General features: G+C 38.3%; 1 protein-coding gene across 3 annotated transcripts in view; it reads right to left on the reverse strand.

Annotated features, from left to right (window-relative positions):
- The window catches only part of KIZ (kizuna centrosomal protein), a 93,651-nt gene that overhangs the window by 54,938 nt on the left and 24,127 nt on the right, over positions 1-14,586 (reverse strand). For 2 of the 3 annotated variants that reach the window (XM_034764031.1, XM_034764029.1), the window contains exons 4-5: positions 11,906-11,995; positions 2,920-3,547 (exon numbers count right to left, since the gene is read on the reverse strand). In XM_034764031.1, coding sequence (XP_034619922.1) covers positions 2,920-3,547; positions 11,906-11,995 — 718 coding nt within the window. The remainder of the gene's footprint in view (positions 1-2,919; positions 3,548-11,905; positions 11,996-14,586) is intronic. The other variant, XM_034764030.1, reaches the window with a different exon arrangement.

Genomic DNA, 14,586 nt, shown 5'->3' on the forward strand with positions numbered 1-14,586 from the left:
CGAAATTTAAAAGTATTTTTTCCAAAAATGACACTGACCACCTTAGCATTTCTTTGGGGAGCAAAAGGGGAGAGAACAGACATTCTGCCAAATCTGCGTTGCAAAGCCCTAAGGCTAATATAAGCCAGGTTGGTGTTGTCTTGTTCCACCTCAAAATAATGACAGTCTTTCATTAACTGGAGAAGTGGCAAATATGTCAAAGTGATAGTAGAGACAATGAAAAGCAAACAGAGTCCTGAAAGCAAGAGAAATGGAAAAAACCACAAAAAAGGCAACAACAGGATGCCAAAGAAGAGAACAAGAAGTATACAGAGTAATATGATGCGGCTGCCAGCTTTTGTCCAAAAAAAAAAATTGTGATCATTACATTGAGAGGCAGTAGCCCCTCCATCATTAAGGTTGCCAGTAATTTCCATTATAAAGCGCCATTTTAGCAATCCTTATATGGCTTAGAAAATTGGGTTAACCTGAAAATTGACATATTTACTGGAAAGGCAGAGGAGAATATTTCTGCAAGCTCTTAAGAGCAGTTTGATCAATTTTCTTGAGTTACTCATCTCTACCACTTGAGCTAAAAATAATAACTCCATTAGCAGATAATAGTGGGTTGTTATCATTTGTGCACCAAGCCACAAGAGGGTGCTAAGACACAGTTTCCCAGTAGATAGTTTGCTAGATAGTAGCACAAAACTGGGAATCATGGTTCCTGGGTTCTGTTCTCAGTTTTGGGGGCAGGGAGAAGTATGGTTCTTCCACTAGTCCAAAGGATATTTTGATTGTGGGAAACAGCGTTTGTGAATCATATGCCTATGAAGCATGGTTCTCAGCAGGGTATGGGACATTCAGAGAATAATGAGTAAGCATGTAATGAATTCATCTACATGTACAAACAGTCATTCCCAAATTTTATAACAAATCTTGTCTACACACAAAAGCTGTACTGCTTTAACTATACCAGTACAGTTAAAGTGGATCAATACCCCTAGTGAGGACGTAGTTATATGATATAAAGGTGTCTTATAGCAGTACGTCTTAATCCCCTTCCAGTATGGTAGAACTATATTGGTATGCAGGGTTTGTGCCAGTATAACTACATTAGTAAAAGAAGAAAATCACACGTATAACTGCCATATTAGTGTGCAGACCAAGCTTTAGTCAAATCTGGATAGATTTTCACAGTGATAGCAAATAGCACCTCTCTGCTCTCAGGACAAATTCCCTGGCAAATTTCAAGTTTCTCCTCCAAATTATCTGAAAATAGTGTATCATTGGCAAACCTACCTATTTTTCAGTAGCTTTATTCTCAGAAATAGATTAACTATTCGGCACAAACTTTCTGAACAAAATCAACCTGAGGCAGAGACCAAGCATGTTTTCCCAAGTAAGTAAAACAAATAACATTAGACTGGTTAATAGAAAGATCTGATACTACAGTACCTTAGTAAAAATTGTGGACATAGCAATAAAAACACCTTTCTGCCCTTGTGAAAGGCAGTAAAAGAAGGACTATCAATGAGGTCTTGGATCTCAAAGACTTTCCTACGAGCTAAAGTTATGGTCAATAGAAAGGCCACCTTCAAAAAAAGATATGGGAGAGAAAAATCACTTTGTGGTTCAACGAAAGCACCCAAAGGCCTAGTGAGAACCAAATTCCATAGTCACGTCCCTTGATAATCTGTGGGTACCAATGTATCAATAGGCCTGACTTCCAACACCTGACCCACACACACACACACACACACAAAAAAAAAAAAAAAAAAGAGAGCTGGGATTGGAAAAAATAAAAATATCAGTTCTTTGGAGAGACCTAGCAGACCTGGATATTCCAGACGATGCACCCATGCCAGAGCTGTCAGGTTAAACTGTGATTTGCCCTACCAAAAGAAAGGCATGTGTCAGCAAACTGGATCCTCATCTATTCTAAAGCAAAACCTTACATGTTTGGTACTGAGGCTGGTCACAGAGAAAAGCCTATTTGGATTAGCTAATTTGGCCAGGATCAAGTTCCTCACAGAGTTCTTAATGGTCTTGTGTGTGGGTTGGTACTACTGTGAATCACGTCTTTGGTCACACTAATCAGATGCACCACTAATGGGGACACTGTTCCAAATGCACCATTCTCACAGACAAACCATTGTAACAGGGGAAACAGAGATCCCTTGCTACCCCAAAACCAAGACAAAGTCCAAGGAAACACACTTCTGTGCTGGGATTCTAAGGGCATGTCTACACTACGAAATTAGGTCAAATTTATAGAAGTCGGGTTTTTTAGAAAAAGGAGTCCTCTTAACTCTTCCACAGCTAAGCAGCTTGCGTGAAACAGCTGCAGAACTGTTCTGTTGCCAGGGCCAGTAGCAGCAGTTGGGACCTCTGTAGGCTCCCTGTGTGGAAAGTTTAGGCCTTTGGAGCTGCAAAGTGGCAGATTCGTTGGCTCAGCTTCAGCACTTCCCCAGCACTGCAGCCCACAGACACAGCAGACGAAGACTCCACAGTAGCGTCTAGCGGTGCCAACCAAAATCAGCGCCCCACTGTGGTAAGCAGTAAGAAAGAGTCAGAGACCGTCCCTGCACCAGACAGACAGACAAGACACCAAGGGAAGAAGGGGAAACAGAGGGGAAGTGTCTTGCCAAAGTGACACAGCCAGTCAGTGGTAGAGCCAGGAACAGAAACCATGTCTCTTGACAATCAGGGGAGTGCCCTGTCCACTAGGCCACGCTGCCTGCTCCACAGCACACAACAGCTGCAGACTCCTCTTGCACTGCCCTCCACCGCCTGTTAAACTGAGCCTTAGCAGTTCCTTCCCATTTGTGGAGGCACTCAGACCCTGTGGTGATCAGTGTATTCTGAAAACCTGACTCAATGGGGGAAAGACAGCACTTTGCCCACAACAAGGCCATCACACAAATACTATCATCATACCTGGGAAATTGTCTCTTGACTGTTTGTTTCCAGAAACAAGTTGTTCAGGAGCAGACACCAATGGGATCGGCTGTTTAGATCTTTCTTTATTTGCTACAAAATGCTCCTTTGTCACTATTTCTTCTACTGAGCTGCTACAACAGTCACTCTTCAAATCAGTGACTCTGTTCTCTGGACTTAATCTTTCATGTAACAGGGAGTTGAGCGGAGCAGATTTTTTGCTTTCTACTAAATTACTATTGCCGTTATGTGGATTGCTTTCTATCTCTAAGCAATGAGTTCTTCCATTCTCAGATGATACACTGGATGTGACTGGCATTTTCTCACCCATCTGGAGATATGTCTTCCCATCTATTTTGTCAGACTTATTTAAGCACCGTATATCACTATTAGTTTGTACTACATAGCTGTCTGTCATATTACTGCTCTGTGCTGCCTGTCTGCATGAATGTGGGTCAGAAACTGAAAAGCTCTTTGTGGGCTGGGAAGATTTCTGCTGTGTACTGAAATCTTCAATGCTTGAGATGGCTGACATTTGGCGGCCCATAAAGATTGTTGCTGGATGATACAATCCTCTTGACGTGGCTGTCGTGGTGTTAATTCCTGCCTGTCTTGCAACCGGCAGCATCTGAAAAATAGAGGTTGAGATGGCTTAAGAATGAATTTCATGTAGTAAATGGCGTTTCTTAAAGGTTCTGTGTCAGTCTTTGAAGAGCAAATGTTCTTTATAATTTAAATATTTTTCTGTCGTATTATGCTAGTCCACATATAAAACATTCTCTTTGTCCATTTATTTTATAAAACTAAAATAAGATTGAATGACCCAATTCCTGCAAGACATTGAGTGCCTTGTACCAGGTACTAAGCACCCTCCACTTCCAGGGAAGCCAAAAGGAGATTAAGTCTGTCTGGACTTCATAGGAGGCAAACAACATCTTGCAGGATCCAGACCAAAGGCAGCTACGCCAAGAGAGAAATATTGGCAAACAAATATGAAGCCTATATTTAGAAAAAATGGACAATGCTAATGTTGCCATTAGGTTTGTTAACTGCTGAACTACAAGAACAAGAAAACAGCTTTAACTGCTATTAAGAGTCTTCACGGCATTTCACTTAATGTTCAGTATTTTGCATGGAAGGGTAAGAACATTCTGTCAAATGGCATATTAAACAAAGCTTATGTCAATTATAGTAATTTAACATTCTTGGCAATCATTTATTCTCTATAGTTTTACACACAGAAAGCCCATGATTTGGAAGCCCAACTGCCCAATTTCACTTTTTGTAAAAGTTTATGAAAGGTTCTGGAGCGATAGCCTAGAAACTGAAGTCTGCTATCCAGAAAGCAAGTACTCCATATACAGTTGTGATAAAACATTCTCCATATTCTCTTTCCAACTCGCTTGAATCTTCGTCTGGAGGATCTACCTTCAGTTTGGTGGTTGCAGGAGAGTAGTTAGTCATGTACTCTTCATAACAGCAAAATCACAGCAATGAAAGGTAGAGTGCAAACTATTTTTGAAGTGTTTTTTTCACAAAGAAATGGCTACTTTTTTTATATACAGTTGCTTTTATACAAAAGTTAAAATGCACTGAAATGTATCCGTGATTCACAAAAGCAGCATGTGTTAAGGCATAAGCCAAATGCTAACTACCTGGGGCTAAGAAGAAGTTTACCATCACACCATTGGGCCACCTTTTTCTGATTCTGAAGGATCTTTTGACCTGACTGAATGAGAAGGATGCAGATACCACCGCCACTCCTACAGCCAAACCCTACACAACACTTTGTATGTAAGTTTTAAGATTCCTGATACTCTATCCCTTCTGTGACATTATTTTATTCTCTCTCACACCTATCCTTCTTTGGGCTTCTTCTAATCAACTTTTAAATTAGCCGAGCTCCATATTATCACTCTGATCAGCACAGCAGGCTAAAGCAGTGTAAGCAACCTTACCCCAGTATGAAGAAGGACCAAACCCAAACTGGGGAATTGAGGTGGGTACAGATGGTTAAAGCACACCTGTTGAAGACTGACCTGACTATACGCTATAGCTTGCTTACATCACATCAACAAAGTAAGCATTAGGGAGAGAGAAGTTTTTTTTCTTTCATTGCTGCCCTTTTCTCCCTCTTGTATGTCTGTCTCAATAGCAGGGACAACAACAGTTGTGCCAAAAATCCGCCAGTGAATCAATTCTTTCTTCTCACTAAGAAAGTCTTCTGGTAGCCGCAGGAGACAGTTCCTCTGAAGGACTTGGCTGAACTTAAATGAAAAATTTTCCAAAACGAATGACCACTTAATTTCTAAATTTCAAGTACTTTAAAGTTCGTTTTGGTTTTCTATGTGTGCTTAATAAATGTAACAGATTTCTATGGAATGGTTACTAGAAGAAGTAGAAGACCAGTGTCAGTATAAACAGATCTTGAACCAAAATTAGCTGATTAATGTTATAATAGTAAGGGAAGGATTCTAATAACATCTTAACACTTTTGAGCATGACAACACAACAGAATCCCACAGACTGCGCCATTGTTGCATCCTCCATCCTTTTTCATTGGGTGGTCTTATTTGTCACACAGGTTCAACTACTACCTCTCTGTGGAAGGGTCTTAAATTTACCTAGTCTGGTAATGTGACAAAACTTCACAGAACAGCTCTTTTTTTTTTTTTTTACACAAACAAAAGAAAATCCAATAACTCCATAAACTAAGTTATTGGCAGAAAGATTCAGAGTATGTTACTCAGATTAAGCTTACAATTTATTTCATCACTACTACTTTGGGTTCCTCTTTATTATCCTTTGGGTCTGATTTTCTGCTCTCATATTTATCCAGCAAATGTTTTATGGATTTAGTGGCTTCTGGATTTAGTGTTCCAAAACAGAATTTATCAGCTCTGCATGTTATAGCAAAAGTTGCCTTGCTAGCAAACTCCTTTTTGATTGTAAGAATCTCTCTTCATCTGCTTTGAATTTTAGAATTTGAAAGATAAGGATTGGTCCCTGTGTAGTTTTTCACCAAGCAGCAAAATAAAAGAAGGGAAAAGGAGGTACATTTTGTGGGAAGAGAGTTAGCTAAAATTATAAAATCAGTTATAGAATCTCACACAACTCTCATATGCAGCTAAGACACATTTGAAGTCAAATCTCCACAGAGAAACATCAAATGAATTTATCCATTATGCCCTCTCAATTGCCATCTTTTCTGTTTGTTTTACCCAGGTATTTCCTCTCATTCTCCACAACACACACACAAAATATTGCCCTTCTTAAAGCACTTTTCTTTAACAAGAAAAAAAATGTTTACTTTCCAAATTAATCAAAATTCAGCTACTTTGCAATGAGGACACAGTCTCACCTGGAGCGTTCGGTTGACATTGTACTAGATGAGACACCTGAGATACAGCCCAGGCCAAACTTCTCATCACTAGATCACTACAGGTCAGCGTTAATTCCCAGTGAGCCATTCCAGGGGAGGTGGCAGCATGAAGCTTCATTGGTCAACATTAAGTCCTATTATTCAGCATGAATGCCCAGCAGTCCATAATCTCATTGTGCCTAGTTTGATTCCTTGATGTCCTCTGATATTTGGCACTACAGCAACCTAGATCAGGGATCTGGAGAACCTAGAGTTTTATTCAGTATAGTTTCTGTGCTTTGAAGGTTAGAAGCTTCCATATTCTGTGCTCCATTTGTTAAGGTGTCTATGCTGGAGGCTGAGTTCCTACTCTATGTACATCTACAAGCTCTGCCATGACTATGTATTGACTCCTCACCACCACCACCACCACCACCACAACAAAAAATAGGCAATATGTAGGTCTGTGCAGTAGGCTGCACTGGTAAACCAATTCGCTAACAGATGTGAGGCAGCATTGTCATATGAGGTCTTCTGTTTTCCACAAATTAGGATGCTTCACTGCTGAAAGGTTTTTGCAAGGTTTCATTATTACAATGCCATTGTCCTGAAAGACATGGAGTTCCCGGGGTAAACAGTTTCCAAAGCATCAAAAGACCAGGGCTTTTGTGACTCAAAAAATCCCACAATGCCCTGAAGGTTGCAGAAGCCAGACTTCATGGCGCACACAGCTCAGAAATCCAGAGCTGAGAGGGCTTCCTCTAGGAAAAGACACCCGCCCCATCCCAAGCTACACAACTCTGCCAATAGATAGCTGCCACGGCACTAGAGGAGGGAGGAATTATGCTCAGAAAGTCACAGAATTCTCATTTTTCTAAGCGCTAGGCACTGCCATCGTGGTGTTTTCAATGTAAATGAGTATCTCTGGAACATTGGTGCCAATCCACATCATCTATCTCAGTCTTTGGTGCCAGTGATCGTTGATATTTAGGCTATTTGGTGTATTAATGGTGTATTCCCATACCTGAGCAATTCTTTTTAGGTGCTAATTCTGAGAAACTGTCCAAGATTGAGATGTCAGTAGAGGTGGTTTTGGAACAAACTGAAAATTAAACAGTAATAAGTCACCAGGGCCAGATGGTATTCACTCAAGAGTTCTGAAGGAATTCAAATATGAAACTTGCAAAATTACTAACTGTGATAGGTAACCTATCATTTAAATCAGCCTCAGTACCAGATGACTGGAGGGTAGCTAATGTAATGCCAATTTTTCCAAAAAGGCTCCAGAGGCAATCCTGGCACTTACAGGCCAGTAAGCCTAACTTCAGTACCAGGCAAATTGGTTGAAACTATAATAAAGAACAGAACTATCCGACACATAGGATTAACACGATATATTGGGGAACGAGTCAATGCAGCTTTTGTAAAAGGAAATAAACAGATTAAATACAAACTAAAAAGTTTTATGTCCGACTAGAAGCCAGGGAACTTATCCTATAAAGGATACCAGGCATCTACCTCAAGTTGGATGGGCAATGAAAGCCGGAGCTGCAGTAGTTGGAAACTGTTGTACAACTCCAGGAGGGAGATCCTTCATTGGCTGCAGTCAGACAGGAACAGACTACAGTATTTCAAGACCTCTAAAGTACCTGTAGCATTTTCAGAGAGGGTTGAGGAAGGGTTGACTCAGAGAACCAAAGGCTTATAGAATTTAGGGAGTTCTCATTTGATTCATACTGTAGGCACAAAACCCACAAGGGAGAATCCTGTAACAATATCTTTAAAGGAATTTAATTTCTCCCCCAACACCATCCTTCATTCTCTCTTACTTTGGCTACCAAGGTGATGTTTTGAAAAGGACCACGCTTAATTTATGTTGCATCCTCTTCTCCTGGCATCCCCAAAGAAAGAAAATCCAAAACACAGAACATACAAAAAAAAAAAAAAAATGGGGTTTAATCTTATGGATAGAAAAAAAAGTTTTTGTGGGCTTGTGGGCTGTTAGTTTTATTTTATTAACAAAAAAATTAGCTGAAATCATAACAAAACCCCTTCTTGGATTCCTTAACAATTAGATGTTTCCCAGCATATGATAAGAGAAGCTGACATATGTTAGATTGGAACAGTTAGATAAATGCAATAGGTAAATTGTGACATGGGCTATCTACAGGATGTTTGAAGAACGGATGCTAAGGGCCAGATGCCTCCTCCACTTCCAGAAACAGTAGGCCCGTGATGGGAGGCTTCTCATAGCCACTCTACTCCACAGAAACACCTGCCTTTGACCTCCTCCCTATCACATTAAGCACCTTTTATAGAAAGAAAAAAAATGGGAAAATAAAACACACCTATACAAATACATTGCTAAACAGACACTCAATTTAGTTACAAAAATTCTAAAATATAAACCTATATCAGCTTGTTTCTTCTGACTCGTCAGACAACAATGCAAGAGCTTCTCAGGGCAAAGTGCTGCTAGAAAATCCAAATCTGTGTCTGTTTACAGTTAAGCCCCCCAGATGCCTTCAGTCCAGTCCTGTCAGGCTTTTGAAGCCCAAGTACTGCATGTCACCATTCACATTTTGAAGTCCAAGTACATTAACATCCAGTGCAGTTTATTCAAAAACCAAACCTATTCCTTCCAAATACCAGTTCTGACTAATGGTTCTTCCTGTCCCCAAATATATATGAATATTAGACAATATTCTCTTGAAGTTTCTACTTCCAAATGTCTTCTCTCAATAAGTTCCATACACAAAGGATATACATCTTCTTCGCCTTCATGTCTTGCATTAGTATCCTTAATGATTCTCAGATACCACTTTTAAGCAAGCCAAGCATTTCAGATCCTGTTAATTGGGTGACCTCTCCTAGCTGTATTTCTCAGACTAAACAGTAAAATATGATGCTTATTTTCCCCCAACGCTACAGTTTATTCAGATAAAAATAAATCATGTAAGAGCCACATATATCATTTAGGTAAAGGCAGACAGAATTAAAATCGGATATACTGTCATTACTTGCGACAACCTGCTGTACAATTTTAATAAGGTCTTGAAAAAGATGTGGCACTTTCTCCTTGGCTTTTGTATAGAAATACTAGAATTCTACATAGGCTATGATCCTGCAGTACTCAGCCAGGCAAAATTCTCCCTGAAGTCAGAGAGAGGAATGCGGGTCAGGCCCATCACTCTGTTGGAGTGCTGGTCCAAAAGGCAATAGTTGTAAGGTAAGCCATAGTATGCAACTAATCAATCAACGCAATTTGCACCCTAGATTTGTATTAGTTTCTGCTTTGGGGATTATTCATGTCACCCTCCCACAAACAACAGAAACTGGACTTTCTGCAGGAAAAAAGTGTAGGCCAGGGCAGTGGAAGAGGTGAAATCCAAGTCCTTATCAATTTATCAGTGTGCAGTGCAGCTCCCTGCAGCCATTGCTTTGGCCTACAAGTTGAAGAAGCTTCTGTTGCCTGCCTCCAAAATGTATGTGGGCAATAGAGCCGTAGGCTCCAAATAGCGGCAGAGACCATAGCCCTTCCCATCCACAATACCACCCTGGGTGCCATCCGCCTCATAGGGAAACAGTCTGTGCCACCACTCTGCTAGTGGTCACAGCTTCACTGCAGGACTTTAGAGTGACGCTGAAGGCACTGCACAAGCCCCAAGCACCAGAATGAATTTCATCATCTTTACTTATCTGAATGAAAGAGAATTAAGGTCAACTTAAGAATGGGGAGGGAAAAGGCATGATTACACTCAAAAATAGTGCCAAATTAAAAACATGCTTGAAAATGCAATGTGATGTAAACAAGTGGGGACATTCTTCAGGTTATTTCTTGCAGAAAGATCCATAAAAAAAAAATCAGAATTACAACCACCAACCAAAAGGATATTTTGTTTTAAGTTGCACTATGTGTTCATGTGACCCTCTTCTCGGATAAGCTAAAACCTCTCTCTAAGCATCATAACCACAGAACAATTTAAAGAAGCCATCTTTGTATTTCACAGCAAATAAACCTTCTCCCCCCCCCCCCAATTTTAACTATAATTGTAATGCAATGTAAACTGACAATTTTTGGTTCATATTAAGCTTCCTAATATTACCCAAAACGTTTCACTATTTTGAATGGGGAAAAAAGTTTTTTGGAACCATAGCAACACTAATTTCTGGTATTTATATAACAAGTACAATAAATGAAAAAAATTCTATAGATTAAAATGTCTATCTTCTATGAAAATTATTTTCAAACCAAATGTTATTTAAAAAACAGAAAAATTCAGCATTTGAGAACTCTAACTCTATGACTTCCTGTACATCTAAACTGAATATATGTAATTCATGCATTCTTAAAGGCCTGCTTATATAGGTCAAGGTTGCCAGATCCATTGCTTTGTATATTATAGTTTAAAGAATGCTCTAAATTCAAGGTTTTTAACTTTTTAATCTATGGGTGAAAACTTCCCATAAACTCAGATTAATGCCTGCTAATGCACTGAAGAAAGAAAAACGAAAACCTTCCTCCCACTATAAAAACAAAATAGTGTGGCCTCTGTTTCTTTTCTGATAAGAGTCTTAAATACCAAACAGTTAACTGCATAATAACATTTACTGGCAGCCAGGCAGCCTGCTTAGCAGATATATAAAGCAGGTAAAAGGAGAAAAAGTTAATTTCTTGGCTGAATGATTCCATCGGTAGCTATAGGGCAAACTAGAAAGTCTTTTAGTAAAGTAGCAGTTGATTCTTCTATCAATCTGCAGCACACATACTCTTCCAAGGAATGCATTAAATATGAAAATCATATCCCGTTATCATCTGTTTCCAGCTTTCAGCCCAGTAAGCTTTTCTTAATGAATGCTGTAGCCTAAGGGACAAGCATGCTGTTGGCTTTTCTGAATAATGGAGTGATTCTACCATTTTTGCTTATTACAATATCGACTAGCTGAGGGGGTTTCACACATAGTCACAAGTGACTACTCTTGCCAGCATGCTCCAAGTTATTACAAGATGTTTTTAGACATTTCATCTAAAAGAGCTTTACTGCTTTTAGTGAAGAAAACAGCTATGGTCTTGAACTGTATCATTTATACGGAGATAGGAGGAGGGATTAGAAGCCTGCATTACTGCAGATATAGAGCAGAATATATTTAAGTATTCCTTGTCAGTCTTTTTGTCTGTTGCTTAGATATGCAATCTTTTTTTTTGCTTCTTCTGAGAAAAGGTCAAAATGTACAAAATTATGAATATGACATATAAATCAATTACTACATTTTGTGTACTTTAATTAAGAATATTTTTCAGAGGTTAACATTGTTTTCACAATCTTTGGTATTAAAATATAAAAATATCAGCTGACCAGAAACAAACAAACATCCGTCTTTTTCTTCAGTCTATTATGGTTCTCTTTTTACCCGGATAAAAATATTAGCGCAATTTTTTCAATTAATCTACTTGATTTTGTTGTTAAAGCACTGTTTCACAATATAAATGATATGGCAAAAATTCCACACTAAAAAGGCATTTTGCAACAACCACCATTTACTGAATGGTACACCTTAGAGGAAAACCCCTAAGTGTTCTTCAAGTGACAAAATATAGATAGTTTTCCACTTATTTTCCATTACCTGCTCATTGTTATCTTCTTTGTCACCTTTTATTGGCATGCTATTCTTCTGAAGTGACAGCATACTTTTAATTTCTCCTTCATATTGTACCTACATATAAACAGACCCATCATATAAATGATTTATGTATTATAAAAATGTAGTCATACATACACACAGAGATCAACAAATACTTATATGGCACAATTTGTACAGTAATCAAAGAAATCAAGGGCATAAAAGTAACGAACTGGAATCTACTAAGATTTGTTATTCACAAAGATATAATCTTATCTGAGAAAAATAAAGATGTTTATAACAGCTCATAAGAAAACATCCAAAGACACCCTTCCTTTCGAAATATGTTTTAGTTTCCAGGAAAAACATGTTGTATGTGGCTTGTGCATCCTCCTGTGGGTTTTCATGTTTTCACTCGTTTCGTGATTCTAAAGAGTAAGAACAACTTGTGGACTCAGACATTTATTCATCATTTTTTTTATAATTCCAGATTATTTTGGCTATATCTACATAATGACTTAGCTGCTTTGCGGTGAAATGCTGAGCTTTAAATTTTGTATTGGTTTCTGTAAATCAGTTTACAATCCGCTGAGCTATTCGAACGAGAAAATATACTGCAGATGTTACAAAGAGCAACACAGCATGAAAAAAACAACTTGCCCTAGTGTTACTAACAAAGAACTACATAAAAATGTCTTCTCCTCCACTACATTGTTTAATTGACCAAAAGTAATGCAGTCATAGAAGGACTACTGCTTAAAAGCTAAGCATATACAGCACCTATAATTAGTACTGTATGATAGTAATTGTAAACCTTAAGAACAGATTACACTGGTCCTGAGTGGGTGCACTTCACTATGTATTTGGAATCGGGTAGTATACAGGGAGAAATACATCTGATAACTAATCAACGTGGACAGCTCTGTACTTTAATTCTCAATCTGCATATATAAAGTGTTATTTTCCAGATTCATTTGTTCATAAAATTTGAAATAACACAAGGAAAAAAAGTCTATATTCAACCAAGCATTTTACACCTGGTGCTCAAAACGGATGAAATGTTTAACTACTCAGTTTTCCCAAAAGCTTAAATAAATTATTTCAGTTAAGCTTCCAAGAGTTATTGAACAAACTGCAGGAGTACATGGAAACAAGTTAAGCTTTTTTGGTAAAGAAAAGTAGTTGGTAACAATAGCCATTTAATACGCTGTACGTGGAGTTAAGCTAATTCACTCCTAAGGGCATTCTCTCGCCACCAAAAAAAGTGTTAAAAATTAATAACTTAATTTGTGCCTGCACGTCATTACCAGTTTGAATGATTACTATTTTCTATTTCAATACTATTTGAATGATTACTATTTAATTCTCTATTAATCCATTTAATCCTGAAAATTGCCACAAATAGGAAATCAGACAGTGGAATCATTCCAACAGTATTGCACAAGGGCTCTATGAGCTGTGCTTTGTCCAAGGAGCTGAGTAAAAATGGCACCAACCCAGTAAAAAAATGAAATGATGGTATAAGAACTTCTAAATAGGAGTACTGAAGACATCACGTACAGAACAGTATATAGAGTAATTGGGGCCCACATCAGTTCATTTACAACATTTCTCTACTTATACTGGACCCACTTTAAAAAATAAAATAAACAACCCAATATCATAATGTGTATCACATTTTGTTTATAAGGACACACTGAATAATGCACCAGTCTGAAGGATATCTATATCCTTAGGTGCCAATCTTGCCTGTCCCAACGACAGGTGCATACAGTCTGTAGCTGTTAACAGTTCTACTCTGCAGAAGAGGTATGGTGCAAGTCAGCCCATGCAAGGAGTTAGAAACCAAGCATGCTCCACAAGACACCACCTACAGCAAAGCATAGGTGGGATTTGGGGCATAGCTAACAGATCTCCAGCTATGTGGGGAAAGAATGTTCTGCAACTGCAGCTCACAGACTTAAAAAAAAGTTAACAGATATAAGCCAGAGGTAGCTATGAAAAAACGTTATTAGGATGGGGATACAGGCATAGGATGTTAGCAGCATGCCCTGACTTATTAAAGTGGAAGTCAATTGCCACCTATGAACACATCCTAAATTTCCTCCAAAGACCCTCTCTGCCTCTGAAGAATTTTATATAGGTGGGTCAGCCACTAGAACCTGAAAATTATTCTTTCTATAAACTGAAGTCACTGCCACCAGGAAAATGACCTTCCGAATCAGAAATTTAAGTGCAAAGGTATTGGAGTTGAAAAGGAATTTTCATCAGCATGAAAAATTCTAATCAAACCATTTCAAAAATGATATAGCCAAAATAGAGGGTGTTCCAAAAGAGGCAACAAGAATGATTAGAGGGATGGAAAACTTCCGTATGAAAAGAGAATACAAAGCTTTACCTTAAGATGAATAGGCCAAAGTGTGACAAATGTATAAAAAGTAAGGAATAGTATAGAGAAGGCAGATCAGGCATTGCTAGTCACCCTTTTTATAATGTAAAAACAAGGGGGCATCAAATGAAATGAAAGGCAGCAAATTTTTAAAAGTGATTACAAAGAAACACATTTTTACACAGTGTAAAATTACCGAGTGGGACTTTTTGCCACAAAAAGCTTTTCTTTGATAAACAAAAAACAAAAACTTTTCAGGTTTTTTTTTTTTTTTTTGACAAAAAGTCAAAAAATT

The sequence above is a fragment of the Trachemys scripta genome, chromosome 3 (assembly GCF_013100865.1).
Source record: "Trachemys scripta elegans isolate TJP31775 chromosome 3, CAS_Tse_1.0, whole genome shotgun sequence".
Lineage (NCBI taxonomy): Eukaryota > Metazoa > Chordata > Testudines > Emydidae > Trachemys > Trachemys scripta.